The sequence below is a fragment of the Salarias fasciatus genome, chromosome 7 (assembly GCF_902148845.1).
Source record: "Salarias fasciatus chromosome 7, fSalaFa1.1, whole genome shotgun sequence".
Taxonomy (NCBI): Eukaryota; Metazoa; Chordata; class Actinopteri; order Blenniiformes; family Blenniidae; genus Salarias; species Salarias fasciatus.
The window spans coordinates 5887433-5911274 of NC_043751.1; the positions used below are offsets into that span (position 1 = coordinate 5887433).

At 43.9% G+C, this 23842-nt stretch overlaps 3 protein-coding genes across 4 annotated transcripts; 2 read left to right on the forward strand and 1 right to left on the reverse strand.

Annotated features, from left to right (window-relative positions):
- The first annotated feature begins 1729 nt into the window (after nucleotides 1–1729).
- Nucleotides 1730–11280, forward strand: LOC115392125 (rhombotin-1-like). The gene is made up of 5 exons (XM_030096659.1): nucleotides 1730–2112; nucleotides 2919–3132; nucleotides 6544–6669; nucleotides 7007–7118; nucleotides 11187–11280. Exons 1-4 carry the CDS (start codon nucleotides 2091–2093, stop codon nucleotides 7113–7115), a joined length of 471 nt encoding a protein of 156 aa, XP_029952519.1. The 5' UTR covers nucleotides 1730–2090; the 3' UTR covers nucleotides 7116–7118; nucleotides 11187–11280.
- Nucleotides 11281–15138: 3858 nt separating this feature from the next.
- On the forward strand, nucleotides 15139–18245 carry ric3b (RIC3 acetylcholine receptor chaperone b). 2 transcript variants are annotated; one of them, XM_030096645.1, is made up of 6 exons: nucleotides 15139–15346; nucleotides 15790–16021; nucleotides 16300–16378; nucleotides 16464–16557; nucleotides 16648–16778; nucleotides 16895–18245. In XM_030096645.1, the coding sequence occupies exons 1-6, from the start codon at nucleotides 15225–15227 to the stop codon at nucleotides 17320–17322; spliced, it is 1086 nt and encodes a 361-aa protein (XP_029952505.1). In that variant the 5' UTR covers nucleotides 15139–15224; the 3' UTR covers nucleotides 17323–18245. The 2 variants fall into 2 exon arrangements, with proteins under 2 accessions (XP_029952505.1, XP_029952507.1); XM_030096647.1 differs by having other exon boundaries at nucleotides 15139–15345; nucleotides 15795–16021.
- Nucleotides 18246–18334: 89 nt separating this feature from the next.
- psma1 (proteasome 20S subunit alpha 1) lies at nucleotides 18335–21465 on the reverse strand. The gene is made up of 10 exons (XM_030096651.1): nucleotides 21382–21465; nucleotides 20525–20569; nucleotides 20332–20433; nucleotides 19607–19710; nucleotides 19438–19526; nucleotides 19261–19331; nucleotides 19042–19171; nucleotides 18855–18934; nucleotides 18647–18751; nucleotides 18335–18568 (listed from the first exon to the last, which is right to left on the reverse strand). The coding sequence occupies exons 1-10, from the start codon at nucleotides 21382–21384 to the stop codon at nucleotides 18503–18505; spliced, it is 795 nt and encodes a 264-aa protein (XP_029952511.1). The 5' UTR covers nucleotides 21385–21465; the 3' UTR covers nucleotides 18335–18502.
- Nucleotides 21466–23842: the final 2377 nt, after the last annotated feature.

Consider the following 23842-nt stretch of genomic DNA (forward strand, 5'->3'; position numbering starts at 1 on the left):
AGAACCTTACAGAAAAACTAAGCTTGATAAATATACTAATGAGCTCGTGGTGACTCTTGATGCTGATCAAGATCCTTTAGTAATCATACTCTGGACCCCCTGGAGGATGTGACAAGCAGTTAAATATGAGGTATGTGGTTTTCAAGTCTGTTGTTTGGTATTTAGGGGCATTCTGGGAGAATGCATTTTGGCCGATCCTCTCTGAGGGCCGAGGATTCTCATGTTGAATTTGGTCCCAGCTTGACACCAGGTCACACTGGGAGCCTTGCTCAGGGACCTGCAGCGATGAGCCGTCATCAGCCAGAGACCAAACCTCTGGTTCCAGCTTTGCTCCTCTAACTTCTGAACCGCCAGTAGCTCCGCCTCATTTTGGGAATAGAATATTTCAAGAAAACTCCTTTCTGTAATGCCACTACTTTTGGTTGTTGTGTGAAGTTTTGTGTTTTCACTTGAAGACATTGCGGTGTTATTAACATGGTCATTTTCAAAGTACATACGTTGCATTTCCAGCCTATAAGCAACCATCAGCTTATCTTCATTAGAGCTGTGTGCTGCTGCATCCTCGTTGCTCGTTTATCTGGGCTGTTTTGTTGCTGATTCCTCTGATCGGCACAGTGTCTTCCTCCCGTTGAACTCAATAAGTGTACATGTCAGTCATGAGACTGACCAGACACACGCATCTATGAGCACATTGATAAGAAAAAGGCAAGTTACTCAAAAGCAACTGCCATATTTTTAAATGATGTACCTGTCATCTGTAATCCAGGGAGCTTAAAGCTCTGCAGCCTCATGAGGTTTCAGCTCATTAAATTCGTGGACATGGCACAGAAAGTTTTAAATCCAGAGTCAAGATCCAGACACATGACAACACAGCTCCTCTAATGCAGCATCATAATATCCCAGCTCTGCAGCAGGAGTCGCATTAAGGCGAAGGCCACTTTGTACAGATTGCTTTATGCTGTTTTCAACCCCAAAAATTAGCATAATGATCTACTCGGTGGATTCGGCTGAACTGTCCTCACAATCATCGTCAAATCTTCCGGCAGAAACCGTTGCCGACCTCGGCCACCCCTTTAAAGAAAGGAGCCGCTATCTCTTTCCCAGTGCTATTCATATGGCGCCGCGCCATTCACGGGAGCGGAGCCTACAGGTTTAATCACCTGTATTGCTGAAGCATTTCTGGAATACTTAAGGCAAGAAACCTATAATTGCTTTTTAGTGCGCGGGTGACCTTTACAGTGTCTAATAATACTGTATATTCTTACCTACAGATTAAAACACACATATAAAGAAGGATGAACAGTGTAAATACTCATGCACACAAACAGAGAGGTGCACGCGCAAGGGAAAAGGGAAAAAAAATGAAAGGGTGGGGGGGGTCGGCTTTGCATCTGTGGTGCTGAAAAGCCACAGCTTTGACTACTGGGCGCCCTGGAGATAATTGGTGTCCTTGGAGTTGAATAAGCTCATTCTAAAACACCTCAGGCCCGGGCTGTCCTGGTGTGTGACTGTGTATTGAATAATTGATTCGGAGAGGGAGGGGGCGGTTACTATCAGATCTCAGCATAATGACTTTATATAATTAGCACGCAGCGTTGAGGAGAAAAAAAAAAACCATTTGACTGTGGGAGTTTTTTTTTTTTTTGCAGAAAGGGAGAGAAAGAGAGGGAGGGAGGGCTGAGAGAGAGAGAGAGAGAGAGAGAGAGAGGGAGGGAGAGAGAGGCTTCGCTCTGCCGTGCAGGGCTCATTTGAGGGGAACCGCCGCAGCCTGAGCAGCACAGACAGAAATACTTGCGCACTGACATCAGCCCAGATAAGGCGCAGGCAGCCCCTCCTGGTTCGAGGACATCTCTCCGGTCCTGCTGGGTGATACCCGGGGCCGCCGCTTTCATCCGTTCCGCGGGTTGTTTTCTGCGCGGCGGAGCCGGCGAGAAGCGGCCGCCTCCCATGGCTGTTCGCCTCCCTCTTCCTCTTCGGGGACTGTGAGGAGCGTGGGCAGAAGTTTGAGCGTCTCTCTCCCGGTTCTCCCTCCCTCTCTCTCCCTCTCTCTCTCTGGCATTCCTCCTGTTGTTGGATTGTTCTCCGAGAGGATGGTGCTCGATAAGGAGGAGAGTAAGTACAGAGATGCAGTCCAGCTCTTCGACTGTCAGGAAATGTTGTTATGGAAGTCTTCAGCACTGAGACCACTGGTTCTGTCACAAACCAGGACTTTACTGCATTTTGACAGATCATCTGTAAGGTCATGTGATGTAAAAAAAAAACTTTGTGAAAGTAGAAATAATGGCAGAGATTATTAGACTGTACATTCAGGAGAGGGCTTGAATGTTTTCTTGTAGTTTGCAGTCATTACGGTTCTGTCAGGGTTTGCTGAAAGGTGGTTAAGATGCCAGGCACCATCACTAATGGATCAGGAGCTCATTTTATTGGAACACAAAAGACTAAAATTCCCAGAACGCCAAAAAATGGAGATCACAGAAATGCGGAGGCTCCGGAATGTAACCCAAGCAGACACACAGGATGAACCAACAACCAGAAGACACCAGAGGAGGACAGTCACACACTGAGAAACAGGCGAAAGACATCATGGCAGGAAGAGTTAGAGGAAACCATGGAGCCTGAAATGAGTCAGACTCCCAAAATAACAGGAGAAATGAAATGTGTACCATGACAGGTTTGAGACTGGGTCAGAGTTTGCATGTTATTCCAATGCACTGATCGTTTTCTCATCCAGAAACAGATGTGTCCAGAGTGTACCTATTCAGCTGAGATCCAGCCGCCTGCTATCTGTTGTTGGATAAATGATGATGGATACAGGACTAAGAGCTTTTCAGCAAACCTAGATCAGACCAGTCAGAGCTTGACTGTAACTTTAGCTGTCTTTGTCTTGCTGTGGTCCTGCTGGACCTGCCTCCTGCCAGGTGTGTCTCTGGTGTCCCTCCAGTCCAGAGAGAAGCCGAGGGGCTGCGCCGGCTGCAACGGCAAGATCCGGGACCGCTTCATGCTGCAGGCGCTGGACCGGTACTGGCACGAGGACTGCCTGAAGTGCGCCTGCTGCGACTGCCGCCTGGGCCGCCTGGGCTCCACCCTCTACACCCGGGCCAACCTCATCCTCTGCCGCAGAGACTACCTGAGGTACGGCGGCGTTGCGGGGTAGTGGAGGATGACTGGCCGCATTGTGCCGCTTCGCCACAAATCATTCCAGAAACCATGAAAGAGATGAAGTGCAGAGCGTGAGGCCTGTGAATCAGGGTCAGGTCAATACTGGGATGAGGAGAGAAGCCGACTGCTCATACAAAGAATCAACCATTCTCTGTTTTTTGGCGTCACCTCAGTGAAAAAGTAAAATGTGAGTCCAGCCGTGTTCGTCCCAGGTTTGGATGAGCTACTCCAGACTGTTTCATGCTATTGAGACAAAACCTCCTTGACCACCTGACGCCATCGTTTCTTCACTATTGAAGGCAAAACTTGTGGGTTTCCAGGACTTGTGTTTTAAGACGGACTGTGTTGCAGTTCCTCAAAACGTAAACGAGTTTGAAGGCTTCAAAAGAGCAGATCAGAAATGTATGAGTCAGCTTTGAGTTTCTAAGAGTTTGGACAAAAATGTAAGAGTCTGGAGAGAACAGTGACACAACCAGCAAGCCGCTGACCTTTAGGTATGTTTTGACTCTTTGTCAAAGAAATCCAGACAGAAGCCAGAACAGTGCTGCTGGTGCTTCACGAATGCCAGGCTTTCTTTTCTTAGCATTTTTAATGAACTTAAAGGCTGACTTGTTTTTCTTGGTACTAAACTGTAGAAATCATACGAGGACAAGTCAAGACTGCAAACAACGTGGTCAAAGTTAGACTAATGAGAGTAAACCGGAGTAAGGCATGTGAGGATTTAATAATGGTAAAAACAAGATCCTACTCCAAAGAGTCCTGCAGTAAGGTTTGAGTCATTCACTTAGCATAGCATTAAGACCGGAGACAGAGGGAAACGCCAAGACTGAGCTACTGATTAGAAACACACAGTAAGCATAGTGAGGAGCGGCATCAAAAAGATGTTAGCGTCGATTTCCAGTTTAGTTTCTTCTAGCATAAAGACTGGAAACAGGCATGAATTGCTAGCCAGGCCCTGCGTATTTGCTGGAGTTGTGTAAGGAAACGTTCTTAGTCCTTAAAATTCCATTGTAGTTTCAACCAGCTGCTGCTTCAACCCAGAGAAACCAGCAGAGTGTCTCTTTTGAGATGTTGATAGTTGGAGTTCAGGGTCCAGACATGTCGCCTCTTATGTTCTCACTAACAACTAAATGTTTAGACTCTCCAAACCTTTTCATATTTACTTACATGACTCCGAGTCGAGGAAGTGTGCGTGCGCCCCTCATCTGTGTCCGCCGTGCAGGGAGGCAGACATTCGTAACACTCAGCAGGTTTCAAACGGCCCTTGTAAAACGCTCAAGTAAAGATAAACGCTGGTCGATGGTCTTCATGACGGCTTTTGGAGTGAGGCTGCTCATCGCCTCTCGTAGAGGGAATATATGCCTAAGTGTGTTTTAAGTATGCTTTGGGTTTCACCTCAACAATCTCGGGGCCATGAATCTCCGTGACACCACTTATACACAAACTTAAGCCGGCCTCGAACGGCTCTTGTGAGAGTTATATAGCCTCAATTTTTCTTGCCTGAAATAACGACGTCTGGTGTCAGGTCAGCAGGAGAACTCCTGATATCTCCGCCACATTGCTGAACTCATGTGTTAGTCTCATGTACAATCCAGCTGGATTTGGTTGGAGCTAAGTCGCTCATTAGCAGCGCTGCACTTAAGAGACCAAAACCCCTTTTGACAGTTAAATTGGCTAGATTGCCTCCTGTTTTCCTCATCATTGCAAGGGTGCAGACCAAAAGCCTTTGAAGAGCAGGATTAAAACCATGTGATTTCTTTTAATTGGACCATTAGTAGAGAATTAGCATTGAGCTTCGTAGCCTCGTTAAGGAGCCGGGGAAAAAAACCCACCAGGTGCCTGTGAAGGACTCAGGCTCGTTAGATTAGAACATTCTGTTAATTAGGACTCGCTTTTGTTCCCGCGCTGGTCACTCGTTTGATGACGTTTTCCATTTGTTGTCCCGGGCTGTGAGACACATAAGCCCAGCGCTGCTTTTCCCTTCCTTCCTGGGATGTTGTTTTTTTCCTTCCTCCTTCCTTCCCCCTCCACCACTGTTCCACCTAAACCTCCCTTTTCTATCGGGCCTCTAATGGAATATGGAAATCAGCGGCGGCCACTTGTCTCCATGTGTGTCAGGCTCTTAGGGAGCTATTTGTTCAGTCTGTTAGAGGTGAATGAGAGGTGAGGCCATCTGCAGCTGGCCGGCTCTGCCTGTTCAAGACGACGCCGGAGTTTGTTCCCAGGTAGTTTGAGGACAGGGTTCAAAAGTTGTCAGATAAATTGTTGCTTTCAGAGGGGTGTGATAAATTGACTCTCATCCACCCGCTCCTCAGAGTACGTGACATTTTCCTATAAAATGTGACATTTTCCTATCATTTAATCTCCGCTGTGCTGCTTTCTATCAGCCGTAGATCTTCTGAGCAGCAGTAATCCAGAAATATTTGATATTCTCCACACTCACACGTGTGGTGAAATAAGTTGTGTGCAGAAGTTTGATTAGAACAGATAAAAAAAAGAAGAAGAAGAAGAAGAAGAAGAGAAGTTGCAACCCGGCCTTCACACAGTGCTGGCAGAATAGGAGCAGGAGCAGCTTCGCTTTGTTCCAAGCTCACAAACTGCTTCGCTCAGCCTTTAATCAGACGACGTACCAGACAGCAGCTCCGCACTACAGTTCTTTCCAATTATTATTGATTCAAAGCAGATATAAAAGAATAGTTAGTCCAACTAGTCCAGAGGAGCTCAGAGCAAATGAATGAATCTGTTAGTTTCCTGTTGACAGCAGTGTGTCGCAGGGCCGAACCAGTTCATCACTTCAGCCCGTTGACAAGTGCAAAGATAGAACTTTTTCTGCTTCCAGCTTCAGAAAATGTGAACATTTCATGCCTCTTCTTGCTCACCCCCCCCCCCCCCCAATGGTAGAAACTTCAGCTTTTGGACTGGTGAATCGGCAGATTGGGCGATAATAAACTTAATGATTAGTTGCAGCCACACTTTAATGACACGGCTGCAGTTCTTATTATGAGCAGCTCATCCTATCATCTACTCATAATTACAATTACGGGGGTTGATTTGAATGGTTTTTCACACTCGGCTGCACTTGAATATAACGCGACGAGAGCTGTGTGTTATTGGAGGCAGAGACAGCCATCAATAATGTGGAGGAAACGCGGCGCGGCTCATCACTACCAGCGGTAATTAAAGTGATTATTTGCAAATGGTGCATGAGCAGCATCCTGGACGTTCATTGAGATGGAGAGGGATACATTTTATGCTTCTCATTTAAGTGTTTTTTTTCTTTCTTCTTTCTTTTTTTTTGTTCCTCGTTGCAGCTTTTTTGGCTGAAATGTATCCGTGTGTGCGTCCGGCTGACCGGCCCGCCTGTCGCCCTCTCTCCCTCCGCAGGCTCTTCGGGGTGACGGGGAACTGCGCTGCCTGCAGTAAGCTGATCCCTGCCTTTGAGATGGTGATGAGAGCCAGAGACAACGTCTACCATTTAGACTGCTTCGCCTGTCAGCTCTGCCGCCAGAGGTAAGATTAGGGGAGCAATTAGCCGGGGAGATCAAATTCAGTTGACTTATCTGGGAGGTGTACCGGTGCGCTCGCCGGTCATTAAGAGCATATTACCAAAGCGTTGTAATCACAATGTGATGAAATCCACTGCGCGGCTTCAAACCTCACGGGGTTAAAGACTTTGTATATGACTTGGATAGTTAAACAGGCAGCAATCATGCAAGATTAATTTGTCTGATTATCATAGCGGTGGATGGGAGGCTGAAAATATGCCTGAAACGCTCCTGCGGGACCCCGTGATTCACTTCAGCCTCAGCAAAGACCCAGATCCATATTTTTATTCCTCTCGCCGCAGATTTTGCGTGGGAGACAAGTTTTTCCTCAAGAACAACATGATCCTGTGCCAGCTGGACTACGAAGGAGGCCATCTCAATGGCGGCGGCGGCGAGCGGCAGCCCCAGTAAGAGGTACTGCTCTGATGAGGACGGATCGCGGTCTCGCTCTCGGACAGCTGTTCTGACAGTTTGAACTAAAGCATGCGCCGAGATATCTGGAAGGTATACAAGTTGAGCTGAAGAGCTCATCCCCAATATGACCATATGTAGCCATGGGACTTCAGAGCCCGAGGCGGAGGACATTAGAAACCCGGCCAAGATGTGTTGCAGCGCGTTATCTCTGAAAAACCTGGAGTAATGTGACATTCAGCAGGGAGGCGTATGCTCGCTGTGGAGGGCGGCACAAAGAAACAGATTGATGTTTAGTAATTTTGTGCTTTTATGCGACTTGTGGCGAAACTTGAGGATCCGTGAGGCACAAATGAAACAGACTGAGAAGCAGCAGCGCAAATGCTCACTGATCAACAGGCCTCCAGCAAGGAGACAACATTTCCTTTTATTGTTCTTGTCCATGATTTATTACTTTTTTAATTACAAATTTTACAGCCATGGCCACTTTTTTTTCCTTATTTTGTTACAATTTGTTGAGAGAACGCACAGCAGTGACCGTCTGTCAACTCAAAGAAACTTCTAATGGAACAAAAGCATCCAAGAAAATGAAGAATATCCCATCTATGCAGACGATAGCCTGCTCTGTCCAGCTAAGGCACATCAGGGGAGTTGAGAAAGTGCAAATAGTGCAATGAACAAAGGGGCTTGTTTTCTCTGCAAGCCTGAGATGAACAGAACGTATCAAGTAATAAATCAGTGAGGAAATGATGGAATAGTTCTTTGATTGATCAGTGTGCAGTCTGCTTCCTCAGCGTTTTCAGCTTCTTTTTGTTTTTACATTCAGCCTTTTTGTGCAGAGAATGTATTTCTTGAGGTGGAGCAACATCTGCTTGATCCATTCAGTCACTCTTCTCTCACAACAATTCACAAATCACACGATTGTTTTCAAAGGTTTGAATCGTCTCTGCATCTTTAGATTGTTGCTTGTTTTCACATTGAGTCTGGGGTTTTTATTGCCTGCATCCAAGATGCAGTGTGCTGGAGTCCCTTTCCCCTCTGCTCTGTTTATTTCTACTTCTTCTGAATTGTTTCTATCACTGGTTTAAAAGATATCCTCCCCTATAGTGACCAACCCTACTTCACCAGTAGACTGCGCACATTCAACCACCAAAACAAAATCAGAAATCACTTGTCAGTCTTTGTCCTGATGATCCTGGACGGGTCATTTCCTGGCCTGTTTCTTAATGAATGCACCAGTCTTGTCCTGTTTACTTGAGTGCAGCAGGATTACTGCGTCGATAGTTCAAAACAGCAGACTTGAAACCGGGGAACGCTGTGTACACTTCAGGAGAACAGAAATCTGTTGCGCCCAAAAACATCTGCGTCCCGATACACTGAGCAGTTCTGTTCAGAGAAATGCTGAGATCTCCAGTCCCCGGCGTTACGAAGCTGTGCTCCTGGTTTCTAAATGTAAATATCAGAAGGACTGGCTCAGGCCTGCAGCTGGACGTCGTAACGGCGTCGCATGGTAGCAGTGTAGCGGTCAGCACTTTTATATTATAAGCTAAAAACAACCTACAAACCAACCGTTCCACATGAAGGCTGGATGAAGGGACTGCAGTGGGACGGAATGCAGCCGCCGTCCCCCCGTCAGCGCCGCTCTCCTCGCCAAAGCCCGTCGGCTTCAACACGTCGACAGATCTACTTCTAAGTTATAAACGGCAGACAAATGAGGGCCGTGGGGAGCGGAGCACATCCCTGGCTCGTCCCTCGTCGGCCCTCGTTATGGGCGTGCGAGCAGCGGTCAGACGGAGGGAGGAGGGCTGAAAGCCACATGACGGAGAGAGGCTTCGGGGTCTGGCCCGGTTCAGAGGCGCGCTCCCAAACCACGGGCGGCCCAGCCTGTCATTAGCATGCTAGCTGCACAGCTACAGTTCATAAAACGCACAACACCACCCGGCACGCTGCAGGGACTCTGGGAGATGAGAGGCTTTCCTTTGGGAGGATTTCAGGTCGTTCAGAGTTCACCATCAAACAACAAACAAACTCATTCAAACATGTGAAAACAGAATATGGAGCTAACTGAGGTGAAATGTGGCGCCTTACAAGGTGACGCCTTTATTTTGTTGTGAAATTTAAAGAGCAGTTCAAAGAAAGACAATCACTGCACCATCTTGTGGTAAAGAGCAGAACTGCAAGATGATTTTTCAACTTTCAACATAATGAGATGCTTTATTGATCCCAGAGGGAAGATCTTTAAAACTTCATCCTTCTAGCACAACACGTTGTTAATAAACATTATACTTTATGATAGTTCAATCTTTACACGGTTTATTATCTCAGGAGTATTTTAACATTCTCAGACTGAAAATACCTTTAACAGATAAAGTTAACGTAGTCTGTTAAAACAAGAGATTATAACTGTGATAAAATATCTTTTTGATCTCCAAACAGCTTTGCTCTTTATTCCCATTTTCTTCAAATACTTCTGCTCATTTTGGATTTTTTTAACAGTGTTTTGATTGTAAAAGTTGTTTTTCTTTCTCGGCTGTCTGATTTCTTCCTTCGGGATTAAATGTGGATGAAAAGTGACATTGAGTAATTACAGTAATTAGAAATAGTTTTAATGCAAGACAAAATATTTAACTTTCCGCATTTCTGTGTTTTCTGTTTGCGACAGCCAAACTGAAATTCCAACAGAAGGTATATTTTCTGCAAAGAGAGGACTGAATTCAATAATGTTAAATTCAAGTTTCGCTTTTGTATTTGTAGAAAAATAAGCCCTATATTTACTCTGAGGAAAAAAAAAAAAAAAAAAAAAAAAAAGAGAGAAGAAATGGTGCTGGCCCGCCGAGACCAATTAGGTTTTTTTCATGTTTCGCTTCCAAAATTATACAAAGCGAACAGATGGAGAGCGGAATATTATTTATCGTAGGAATTTTGTTCTGTAATGCAAATAATGTGTAAAACCCGAGTGGTTTAAGACTTCTGTGTGCAAATAAAGAGTTGCATTCATCAAAGGGGATTATTAGTTTAGAAACTGCAGTTTAGCCCATATAAATGCCAATCTTTATGTGGAAACAACGCTGCATTAAGCTCAGCCTCTCAGGGCCGAGCTAATTAGCTGCTACTGAAGTTTGAAAAGAAAACTTGCAAAAGAGTTATTGAAAAAGAAGATCTTTGGATGAACAGACATCGGCTAAACGTCTCTCAAACAGGAGTGAATGGAACATTTGATGGAGGATTGTTTCTGGTGAGAATAATACGTGAAACGTTCCCAAGTTAATTGGAATGAAACCGCTTGGCAAAGGAAGATGTTTTTGAGTGTAATTTAACATAGAACGAAGGTTTAAAGAAGCGTCTTGCATCCACATAGAAAAGATGAGTGTTTCTGCTTTTCTTAATGAGGGAGGCTTGGGTTGAAATAATTGAAGCCAAACACTGGTGGACACACCCACTCTCACCAACACAGGGGAATCAGAAGCAAGAGCAGTCTCTACAAACTATATCTCCATGTTTTCTTTTGTTTTTTGGTTGACATCTGCAGATCTAATCTTGGGGTCGTGGACGACAACAAGTTTATAACCACTGTTTTCAGATAAGCACCAGAGAAAGGAAGCCTGAATGACTGAAAGCTTGTCAAACATCTGGAATAACTTTGAAGCATCTTTTTAATTTGGGGGGAAAAGAGAAAAATATTGTCTTGGTCATTCAGAAAAAATCATTTTCTTTACAATCTGAGAGCAAAACAGTTTCATAACTGTGGCATAAATGCAGAAGAACACAATATAGCCTTAAATCTCGGGCTCAATTCAGACTTTTATGTGTAAAAGAACTTTCATAGTGAGGATAAAATATGAGCATGAAATAATATCAGGTGTTTAGGAGAGTTTTCCAAAGAGAGAAATGTTTTTCTAGGAGTTCAAAGTGCTCCTGTCACAAATCACACAGCCTTCTGTTCTTCACTTGAACCACACGCAACTTCTGCAGTATCATATCACAATTAGTGAAATACTTAAGGACTGCATGCTTTTATTGAAGTGGAAACTCTTTTTAAATGCTTCTCTCTCTCTTTCTGTTCCCCTGCAGGGCGGGAAAAAAGACCTTTGTGCGCCAGCTGGACGTCAAAACCAACAGCGGCGCACATCAGATGTGGATGAAAAAGAAAAAGAAAAAGAAAAAAAGAAAAAAAAAACACTGATTGGACTGGTTTTCCAGCAGCCCGTGTTTGAACTCTTTATTACAGAGCTGCAAGGCTGTTAACCTTAACGCTGACATTTCCAATCAGACGGACTCGAGATCATCCAGAGAGTGAAAATGGAGTTATGAATCTATCGGGATGATATTTTCCAGAGCACTTAATGTGGACTGTGGACAGAAATAGAACGAGCTGCTGTTTGCAAATAATTTGCAGGGTCTCCTTCAGCGAGGATGAAGAGACGGAGGGGAGCCGGTCCGGCCGCAAACACAGCGCTCCTCATCATTGTCCAGTCCTCTCTGGCAGCTGCTCAAGTATCTTTTAGCGGTGAGCCCGACCCAGCTGGATTGAAGGACGTTCCCCCCCCCCCCCCCTCCCCGACACTGAAGCAGTATTCTTGCCTCCGTCGTACCGGAGTCTCGGCGCGCTGCTGCTCTGTCCTCGCTCTGCTCCGGAGATGCTTCTTCTCAGCTAATTAAACTGGGTTTTAATGTCACTCTGCGCTCTCCTTATTTACAGTCTGAGACGAGCCGAGAGACGCCACGGGAAGAAACCGTCCCACGTCAGGCGTGTTGTCAGTCATGGCTTGTCTTGATGAGCAAAATCAACCAAATTATCTTAAAACTCTTTTTTCATTTAATGGATAGATGTAGCTTTTCCACTGAAAATAGTTCAGAATAGAAGAAAATACTTTAATTATCCCTGAGGGAAATTCTGTCAGAGCTTAATTACCAAGAAAATAATTAAAAATCTGAAGGATTAGAAAAAAATAAACACTACAATTGATAAACAAACTCGCAGGAGACGATGAAATATCCTCCTTTCCTGTCTTAATCTGGCCAGAATTGGACAGCACCGGGGATTTTTAATGGATCTGTTTAAAGGACAAGTGAAATATTAAAATTGTGTGATTTTACATTAATCAGTTTGTATTCGTGTATTCCATCACTAAATAATGCAGAAAATTAGGGATTTTTTCTGAAAAATACCAGTTAAACCCAAATAATCATCATTATCAACAAAAGTTACATGAAAAAAAAGAACTGAGACACTAAAAGTGTCAAAGTCATGTTTACATGTCCAAAAGTAACTTCAATCTGATAAAACTTCCAAAACATTGTCTTTTTGTGAATAAAGTCAAAACAGAGCAGCGACCTGAAAGCGAGGGAGCCTCTGTGGAGTTATCAGTTAAATCTGCAGCTCCTCTCAGTTTTATGGAGCTTTAAAGCGAGTTTCAGCCTTTTGTTTAGTGACCCGGGCCGCAGCCTTACTATTTTACTCTCAAACGCCTTTTACGACCTCTGCGGGCAGCTGTTTCCAGAGATAAAAACATGAAAAGCTCTCTGAACACGGCATGTTCTCAGCCAAACAACAAACAGTCGACATAAAGGACAAGCTGAGGAATATAGGGAACCTTTTGAGTTGAGTAGAAGAAAATCAGGGTAAAGTTGGACTTTCATGACTTTTGGAGAGGTGAACAGGTCCATTTAAAACAAGACTGACGCATGTAAATATGGGTGATCATCACAGTTTGTTTCAGCTGCAGGTGCACAATCAAGATCTACATGAATCTCCTCTGAACACCGATGACAGAGCCTCATGAACCAGATCTCCTCCCTGAAGCTGTGGTCACTTCAGAGGCCTGCTTTAGATTTAAGTCATGAAAGGGATGTGATCGATTCAGTCTCTGTCAGTTCAGGCAGATCAGTAAATTGCGACTGAATTTACAGTGGCCACAAACACTAAATCTCACTACAGCCTCACTAATTTCAGAATTTCAAACGTGACTGTTGGATCTTTATGAAAGTTATATAATGTTAAACCATAATAATAAATATAATATTGATTAACAAAATCCAGAAATGTATGTGATTTCAGGATTCATACTTTATTATCACTGACTTGAGATATATTTATCACAGAAATGAGTCAATATTTTGCAGTGCACAATTCTCTATCTTCTGAAGCAAAGTGAAATGGTCAAACCTAACAGTGATTGTGTAACTATAGAAATCGGTGTGTAGCTGAAGTTTTTTATGTTTTCATTAACTTTCCAAACCTGTCCAACAAACAACAACAATGATCATATTAAGTCACTGTTTTAGTTTGGAATAAATGGGAATGTTACCAAATACAGTCAGTTACGTTTCAAGGGTTACGCAGCAGATCCAAAGCTGTGTAAAAGCTGATTTCTCTCTCAAGCTCACACACACACACACACACACACACACACACACACACACACACACACACACACACACACACACACACACACACACACACACACAGAGTCGTAATCCGTTCTCTTTGAAGACTAGCCTCTGCGTAAAGCCATTTAAAAAACACCTAAATGAACTTTAAGGCCTGAAACGGAGTTCATTCACGAAAGAACAAGAGCAGCTTCAGCGAGGCAGATTTCAACTTGAAGAATAAATGTAAATGTGGACTAAAGTAATGAAATAACAGTGTTTGACACAGTCATACCTGAAAAACACTCTTTCGCGCGACATGAGCCACTTTTTCAGAGCGTAGGCGGTTGCTTGGTGGGGTTTATGGCGCGTTCACGTTTGTCACAGCTGTGATGAAGAGGAGCCCTGGTTTGGCTGCATGTGACTGCTCTGAACGGTGAATCCTGGAGTAACAAGCAAAAACCTCTATCATATCACAATCAAAACCTCTTTATGAAGCAGCTCTCGGGCCACGCCCAGACAAAATGAAGACAGTTATTTTAAGTGTGAACACAGCGCAATGCATCTGAACTGACCGGACAGGAAGTGAGATCCATCAGAATGACTGGCACTTCTTAAAGCTTTATGCCATCAAGGATCTTCTGCTGCAGTTTCTTTTTCCCTCTTATGCATATATTTAAAGCTGCTGTCAAGGTCTCAGTCAGTGTAAATGCCACAATAAGTGTGGCAAGAAAAAAAATTCCTACATACTTCTTACCTTAAATTACCCTCTGCTTTGTGGCAGCAGAAAAACCCTCGTAGACTTTAAGCTCAGTGAAACCAACCTGCTGTAAGTGTTTCAGAATTCCTATTTTAAACGTCCACGTGAATCAGTATGAACTGAAATAAAGTTACTGTGGTAAAGACAAAGAAATGTGAAACTGTATTAAAACTGGATATATAGCCATCAATCTAAAAAAAAATAAATAAATAAACAAAAAATCAAAATTAATCCTTGTCCAAATCAGGAGTGGTGGAGCTGATTTCAACTGAGTGAGGGTGAAGGCAGGGTAGAACCAGCACTGGTCTCCAGTTCATCACAGGTCAAACTCAGAGACACAACCATTCTCATCTATAGGCAACTTTGAGTCACTAGACATAAACATTTTTTTCTGGACTGCTGGAGAGTCCATGGAAAACACAAGAAAGTACTTACAAAACACTTTCACAGTCCACAATCACAGCTGAACTTGAGGTGTATTTTGAGCAGAAAACCAAACTCACAGATGACTTTGTTTCTAGTTTCTCTATATAAAAAGACATTTTACAAACCCATTAGTATTATGACTGATGTATTGCTCTGTATATGCTGCTCAAAACATCTAAACCTTTTTGATGAGCCTGCATTAATTGGATTTTCTATATTTGTATTTTTTATTTACTATTTATTTTATCACCGATTCTTGAAATAGTTGTTTTGAAACTTCCTATAATTTTTCTACATGTTTAAAATTAAGTTGATGAGACCAGCTTCTCTTCTTCATGATGTCCAGCCAGCTGCACTTCAGTGCAGGTGTTCTGCCGCCACCTGCTGGTCACATGCTTGTACTGCAGCCGCGGCTCACTTCCGCTCCTCCGGTGAAAGGAGGAAGCTGCCGCCGCGTCTCCTCCTCCTCCTCCTCCTCCTCCTTGTCCTCCCTCCCCGTGCATCGCTCACCTGTCCCGGGTTCTCCGCCGGGAGGGCACCGCTCGCCTGTCGGGATGGCCATGTCCACGTTCCAGAAGGTGACCCTGGCGACGTGCCTCGTGCTGTGCGTGGCGCTGCTGCTGCCCAAGATGCTGCTGTCGCGCGGCAGGAAGGATGCTGCCGAGCGGCCGGAGGGTGCGTCGCATTTCAGCGGCTTTTCACGCGTATATCTTCTCATATTCTGACATCTGCTCTTTATATACTGCATAATATTCACATTTTAATTTTTTTTAACTTCAAAGAGTTGCGTTATTATGCTTAATTTTCAGTATTTCCATACGAGCGTGTGCTGATCATGCACTGACATTATCCTCCCTGGAGGGGGCGCCAAAACACCTCTTTCATTTCTCGTTATTTTATTACTGATCCCAACCTTGAGCGCAAGCTTTATTATTTCATTATTACATTATAATTGGCATTTATTTATTTGGGTCATAATTTGCAAAAATCAAGGTGAATTGTTGTATAATGTAAAATGTAGATATCGGGATCCGTTTGAGAAAAAAGTAGGTAATGTTTTCTTCGATTGCTGTCCTCTTAACTAACTGTATTCGGTAACTCTGATTTTTTTTTTGCATTTTCAGGCCGTTTTCCGCCAATGATGCACCGTCAGATGGCTCCGGAGGGTCGAGGTCAGAGGGCGGCCGCGGCGGGTTCCGGGTACTCCAGGGCCCACAACCCCGAGGCAATAGCTCGGGCCAAAGGAGCAGGCACCGGGGCCGGGACTGGAGGAAAGTCCAACCTGGCGGGACAGATCATCCCTGTGTATGGCTTTGGCATCTTACTCTACATCCTCTACATTCTGTTTAAGGTAAAATTCAACCTGCTGGACACGTGCAGTATGATCTGTATGATGTCTTTTCGCAGCATCCTGCCAAACTTTCCACCTGAAATTGCATGTAAAGCATTACAGCGGTTTCAGAAACAAAGGAAAATGTGTTTGCTGGGTGCTTCGCATTCCCACTGAGCTGTTTTATACAAGCAAATTGAGTGTGAGTGCTTTGAAGCCAGACGTGCGCTGCTGTGAGATCGGGGGATTTGCTCCGTTGTGTTTTGTGGAATTTAATCCTGTTACTGTCTCTCTGTTAGATCACATCAAAAGGCAGCAGCAAGCCGTCAGAGGGAAGGTTTCCTTCAGCGCGCTCAGAAAACATGAAGAGAAAGATCAGTACGTCTCGCTGGCCGCCTTAATCTGAACCCTCAGTCAGACGGCGGAACCGAGATGCTTGAATCCTTCTTCTTTGTGTCTCCAGCTGACTTTCAGCTGGCTCAGCTGCAGGAGAAGCTGATGGAGACCGAGCTGGTGATGGAGGACATCGTTTCCAACGCGCACCACAGTCCTGACAGGTGCAGCGTTTTCCACGGACCTCCTGACGTCGTCTGCTCCCGCCGGGCCTTCGCCGTTAGCAACAGTGTGTCTTCATGTCTGTGCCGCAGGATGAAGGGGGTGACGGCCGACCAGGAGGAGAACCTGCTGCTGCAGCTGACGGAGATCACCCGGGTGATGCAGGAGGGCCAGCTGGTGGAGGGCATGGCTGCAGAGAAGAAGCAGCAGGACAGCTGGGAAGGTGCGAGAGAGCGTCGATTCCTCATCCTCTCTCAATTTTCTATGTTCTTGATAGACTTCTTCAATGAAGTCTCTTTATCACTTCAGCTCATCAGTGCGTTGTTAAACCTTCCCCAGATGATCCTGAGGAGTCTGGTCCGTACTGGGAGCGCTCCCGCTGCTGCTGTCAGCACAGCGAGCAGCATCACGCTCAGCAGAGCGAGGCCGACGGGGCAGCAGCCGAGGAGGGAGGCCTCCCAGCCGGGGGAGAACCGGAGGAGGCGGAGCGTCCGAGGGAGTCCGAGGAAGTGGAGAAGGAGATTGATTTAGGAGAGAATGAAGAGGAGGCCGATCTGCATGAACACAGAGAGGACGGGGAGCCGCTGGACCTGGGAGTCCCAGACCAGGACCTGGTGGGAGTCCTGAGGGAGCTGGAGCTCACGCTGAGGGTGACCTCCATGATGGAGGAGGAGAAGGTGGAGGACCTGACGATGCCAGCGGAGACGCCCGGCGGCTCGGTGAGGCGGAGGAACAAGAGGAGGAGGGCGAAGAAAGCGGCACACTGACATGAAGCCCGGCTCAGAGACAGCATGGAAACGCTTAAGTATTTATGCGGAGCTGTTTTCTAAGACTTTACGCAGCGGTTCAAACATCGAGCAAGAGTTTTCAGACTGAAGGGATGAGCCCACCTCCACGCATCCTGAAGAACGCTGCCCCCGCCCCACCAACGCTGCTCCGTCTCCTGCACAGTAGGTATCAATGGCTGAAAGGAGGACTTCCTGAGACGTACGCAATAAAAACATCTCTTCCTTATGCTTGTTTTCATATGTACGTTGTAGACCGATCAACTGACTGGGGCTCTACACCAAGACCTTTAACTTATGAATCAAATGGAAATGAGTGTAGAGGATGCATGAAATCTAACCGCTCTGGAGGCCGCTTCACTTGTCTTTACTGTGTTGAAAGATTTGGACGATCTGAGGAAAGATGCAAGGAAATACGAACGCCTGGCAGAAGCTGAGCCGAGACATTCAGAGTAGAACTTATGGTTTCACATCTGCAATAGTCTGGTTTTCATTCAGTCCCTTTTATCATGTTTTCTTCACAAAAGGATTTCCTGCTGCTGAACCCTGAAGCTGTCTGGTAGACAAACCACTCCCTACTTAATAACAGAGTGGAAATTAAAGAGTCCCATTTAGGAAATCTTCACTGTTTGATTCAATCATATTATAACCATCAGGTATTCTGCTTCATTTATAAAATTGAAATTGCTTCAGAAAGGATTTTGTTACATTGTGTTGAAGATATCTGATCTCCTGTGTTGAAATTCATCGCGGCATTCGATCTGTGGCGTCTCGATCTCCACCAGGCGTCCGTTCCTTTCATACATTATTCACATGGCGTGCTACCCTGCAGTCAGAGAAGCCAGCAACAATAATGTGAGAGAAACATGTTTTGAGGTTGCTAAGGTTTGGACTTCCCGCATTATTGTTTCTAATTGCCTGAGATTTCTCTGTTCTGGGTTGAATAAAGTCTCTGAAAGCATCTGACTAATGTTAATTAAACACAGCAGCACGATTCCTCCCAAAAAAAAGGAGTTTTATTGTGTATTGGAACACCATTAGCCATACAAAAGCAACATCACACGGATCGATGTTAGCAGGGAACATTTCAGATGAACAGTTAAGCAGGTGGCACATCGTCGTGACTTTCTCCTCCGCAGCGTGTCAGATCGGCTGCAGTCGCTCAGTGCTCCATCGGCTCGTCTGCTGCCTCTGCGGCGGCGGCCGGCTCGTCTGCAGGCGGGGCCACCTGACGCAAACAAACATGTTAACACGGGAAAGAATGCACTCAAAGTATGAAAACAGGCGTTGGAAGCCCTGGCGGTACCTTTCTCTGTGGCCGCTCCTCCAGCCCCTCCAGGAACGGGGCCACATCATCGTCATCGTAGATGGTGAACTCCATGTCTTTACCCACAATGCCAATGGACACGTTCTGACAGAGGACGACACACGTGGAAGATTAGAAACTATTACCGTCACTCTGACCTATTTTCCTACAAACAGAAGGCCAGACTGGACAGAGGAGGCGGTGGTACCTTGGTGGTGAGGTCCTGCTCAGTGGGGAGGGTTTCTCTGAGCGCCCGGAGGCCATGCTGGACCAGATCATTCAGGTTACCTGGCAAACAAAATCCACATCTCATCGTAACCATCCAAGAACATACACGAACTTTTATTTTCTCAAACTAAAATAGACTGAATGGAAAATGAAAGCCTGGGTCTTACAGTCGGTGAACTTGTCCATGCATCTCTCCAGGTAGGTGCGTGCAGACTGGGAGCGAGCGCCGATGGACATCGCTTTACAGTCGAAGTAGTTTGCAGATGGACAAGTCTGGAAGATGTGAGGTCCCATGTCCTGTACGAACAACAAGTTAGGCTTTTCCTCACATCACTGGGCATGATTTAGCAAAACATTAAATCCACAGCAGGTGTGATCAGACTCACATCATAGCCAGCGATGAGGAGTCCGACTCCGTAGGGCCTCCTTCCATACCGCTGTGTTGGGATTTGAGTTTCTGAAGTTATAGTTAAGGACCGTGTCGACAGTTCAGACCTATTACAACTTGTTTCTCTTATTTATTTGGAAAGGTTGGATAAAGACTCCAGCTCTACAGAGGATACTGCTGCCAACAAGAGAGACGAGACGTGATGTGGGGAGAGGCCGGTCGAAGACGAATCTCGAGTCCAGGCACTCCTGACGCATGAAGTTACTGCGGGACGGAAGGTGTCAGGAGTGCATAAAACTAATGGTGTATTTTAATGTGCAATTTAATGTCCGGCGGTGACCTACCACAGGAGTCTGGCATCCGCAGTCAGTCCAGCAATCGAGATGCCCACATGGTTGTCGACATGAAGGATCTTCTTCTGGTGGGCTGCCAGCTCAGACTGAGCTCTCTACAGTCGCAGAACACAAGAGAGAAGGATCAGTCATTTGTCACACAGACATAAGTAAACTGAACTCTGCTATACTATATTGTTCTTTTTTTTTTTAACAGTTTAAAGACTTTTCCTCCAGGAATTTATTTCTTTTCTTCAAAACAAATATTAGGGTTTTACTTTTCCATGAAAAAGACATTTAAAGACAGTTTAATAGAGAACAAAGTCTTTATATATACATTAGACAGGAACAATGGATTTTCTCAGTTGATATTAATTGAAGGACTGTATTAATAAACAAAGAAAACAAAACATAAAATGCACACAAGGTGATTTAAAAAAGGTAAAATAGACATGCCACTTGTTATTTCCATTAAATCTACTGCAGACTTTCTTATACGTCCTTCAAGTAGAGATGCTCAGTCTCAAACCAGCCTCACAGTGCTGATTACTGCATTTTTATGACACAAATACTGAATAACATAAAAACACCGAGAACAAAAAGCCGTTCATAGCTAATCTAAAGAACATTACGTTGATACTGATGCTGCTTAAAGCAGTTTTCAACCAACATGAATCTTAACCTGAACTCAACTACATTGAATCACCATGATCAGATATTATGGAAAGTTCTTGTACCTTGAGAGCGACCAGGACTGCATGGGTTCTGGATTTGAGTCCTACAGTTGCAGATCCTTGCTTCACTGCCTCCATGGCATACTCGATCTGATGAATGCGGCCCTGTGAACACATTGACAGAGATAAAACCGTGATGACAGGATCGTGAGTGTTATGAACAAGGCAGAGATGAGGGGGTAAAACATGGGCTCACCTGTGGGCTCCACACTGTCACATCGTTGTCGTACTGGTTGCGGAACTGCAGATGAAATGTAATGTGAGCACGTTTGGAGACTTAAGTTTTAAAGAATTCACACAATCTGAACTCACATAATTGTCTTGCATGTTTAATCCGTTAGTCGTCCATAACCAGTGGAAAAACAGTACGGCAGAAGGTCCTGAGCCTGACTACAGCCTGGGGTTTTCTCCTGTCAAGTTTTAAATTGCTGCCAGAGCTGAATAATTGATCAAGATGTAGGTTGATCCTCTGAGGAAGAACAATCGGAACTTAACGCGAGCTCTTCAGATCTAACAGTTTGTTTTTTCTAATTATTATTCTCGCCTGAGTTAACTGACATTAAGTGGACTATTGCATCATTATGCTGACATCTGTGTAACTCTTAAACGACTTTATCCACGTTTATTAACAATAAATAGACAATAAGAAGCAAAACGAAAGTAAAATCATGACACATCCATTAGCCTCGGTTAGCTAGTTAGCGTTAGCCTGCTAACAATCGTCAACGAACAAACAGCGCAATTACAGTATTGAACTGTAACTTGGAATTATTTAGTCACTTAAATCGTTTATTATTTTAAATATGTTATCCACATCTTATTCCCTTGCCCACGTATTTTAAAGAGGCTGCAAGATGCTAACAAGTCCAGAAGTGCTTACTCACACTGCAGTCAAACTTAGCTAGCTGTTAGCCCGGTGCTTCTTGGTCTTTCCCATTTCAAAAGATTCGGATAAGTTACGGCACGATGAAACGGGCTGCTGTTTATTTACAAAGTGGACACACAGTAAAGTGTTGAACAGACTGTAATATATAAGATTTAATTCAAACTTACCATCTCTGCTACGGAAAGCGGCTCAGCTAATCCGCCTGCACTCTGATCTGTACTCGACTCACTTCCCTGAAGACGTCATCAGGGAAGAAGAGTAGAGCCCCGAGTTGTAATCACTTATTACTAATGATAACTACATAAACTTTCCTCTTAAAGTTTATTTCTCATTTTACACATTTCAAACATGCACATGGTGTAAACCAGTGTAGTGGACGGGCGGATGGATGAATAGACACGTAGAAGAGGTTTTGAGATCATGGTCCGAAAAGCCAGGATCAACTTTAGTTCAGTGAAAAAGTAGAACAAGATGCCATACAGGCATGACAATGCTTTGTATTTTATTGTTTGTAAAGGGTTTAAAGAGTCTTTTCCTCCAGTATTTATTTATTTTTTTTCACATTTAAACAAGATGCCAAACAAGAACACTTTTCCAAACAAGTATAGCATCACAATATTGCTCAGAAATGAGGAACCTTCAGGCTGAAATGGCAGTAAAAGACCTGCTGCTGGACAGTTAAAGCATTATGTACATCAGAAAGAAACAACTTGTGGCCTCCTTTCAAATCATTTTTATGCCACGAGTCAATTCCCCAAAACAAAGAACTGGATGGAAGATCAGTTTAACATGGACTAAAAGCATTTTCTATTTAAAGAGAAAAACACATATACATGCATGTTTTTGATTTCATAAGCCTAAAAACACAGCAAAAGTTTCCCATTACATCAGTCACAAATGTTCTAAAACATAGTTGAAGGTAAAACAAAAGATATGTTGATGTAATAAATCTAAAATGGGGACATACATGTTGTCATCTTAATTCAATCTTTTGCAAAATTTCTTGTTCTTTTGGTGGAAGTGCTCATTCAGTTTAGCCTCGTCGTCATGAAGATGAGATTTTATGGCACTTACGATCAGATCGACCTTGCCCATTCCTCATGTGGATTTTTTTTCTTCTTTAGAGTCTCATCATTGCAAAATGTCACAGTCAATCAATCAATCAATCAATCAATTTATTTTTGTATAGCCCAGTATCACAACAACAGTTGCCTCAGAGGGCCTCCAGATGTTACATTGATTGGTAAAAATGTCAAAGATTGATAATGACTTTGATAATAACAATGAATCACAGTGTAGTGTCTATATATAAATGAAATGACTCCAACAAGAACCTTGAAGTCTGTTTCATCATTATTTTTCTGATAACTTATTAAAGATTATCTTGGGATACAAAGTGATTCAGTGGGCCGGATTGGACCTTCTGATGAGCCAGAAGCCAGGAGCTTCATCAAAAAAATGAAGCATCAATCTCAGACATGGAAAAATGTTCAAGAATGATCATTTTGTTGAGATGGATGTAATTTTTGGTTATACTAGTGAAAAATTGAGTATTAACTTTATACGAATGCATTTATTTCAAACCCCCTGAAGCTTCTGCCAGGCAGAATGTAGAAATGTTCCTTCATCACAACATCTAGAAGAATTGGGCGATAAATAATATAGTAGAAATTTAAACTGCATTAATCTATAATTTGAGTATAAAGTACACTCAGAAAAGTTAAATAAGACAGTTGTTTAATTGGCAAATCAGAAATATTTCATTAATATAAGCTTGATGAGTTTCTCTTTGTTAAATTGTTAGTTCTAACTCATTCCACATGAGTACAACCGAATTCAGACTGATTGAATCGAGCCTCGCTGATCTGAACAAAATGCCTCTTATAAATGTTTATTTTTCATCTTCACCTTTCATCATCATGGCCAAGTGGCGAAAGAGAGGAACTTCTCTAAAAGAAGTACTTGTCAGCGAGATTGAAGCAAACCAGTAAACATTGTGGGGTACATTGAATGTTGGGAAAACCAACACAAGGAAAAGTGCTGCCTGGATCATCATCATTTTACACTGTGAAATCAATCATAAGGAAATGATCTTAATTAGGGTTCAAGAAAATGTTGTATCTGTAGGCTTTCTTCAAAGCCACCACTAGATGGCAGCACAGGAGCGTCAGGTTCTCTACAGATTATCAATTAAATGAAGCAACTGAACAAACTCTCTCTCTCTTCAGTTTGACTTCAGTTTGGGTCGTCCTGAAATGAAGACTTCAGTTTGGGCTACTCTTCACACAGAAAATTATGTAGCCCAAAATGAAGGCTGGATTGGATTTGGATTGGAGACTAATGCGTCATGTTTGGTGATTCAGGTAAGTTTCTGTCCAATTCACAACTTTGTCAAATTTGATTTTACGTCAGGTCAAACAGGGAGAAAAGGGAGACGGGATCAGCCTCATATGAAGCACACACACTGTGAGCACCTCTAAAATATAGCATTCTGCAACTACACTATTCCAGGGGGAGCAGGGGATGTGTGAGAAATGGAAAACATGAACTGAGTTAGTGATTATGAATAAAAATGATGAGGAAAAATGGGTGGTGAAAAAAGTTGTTTTTGTGTATTTTGTGTATTTT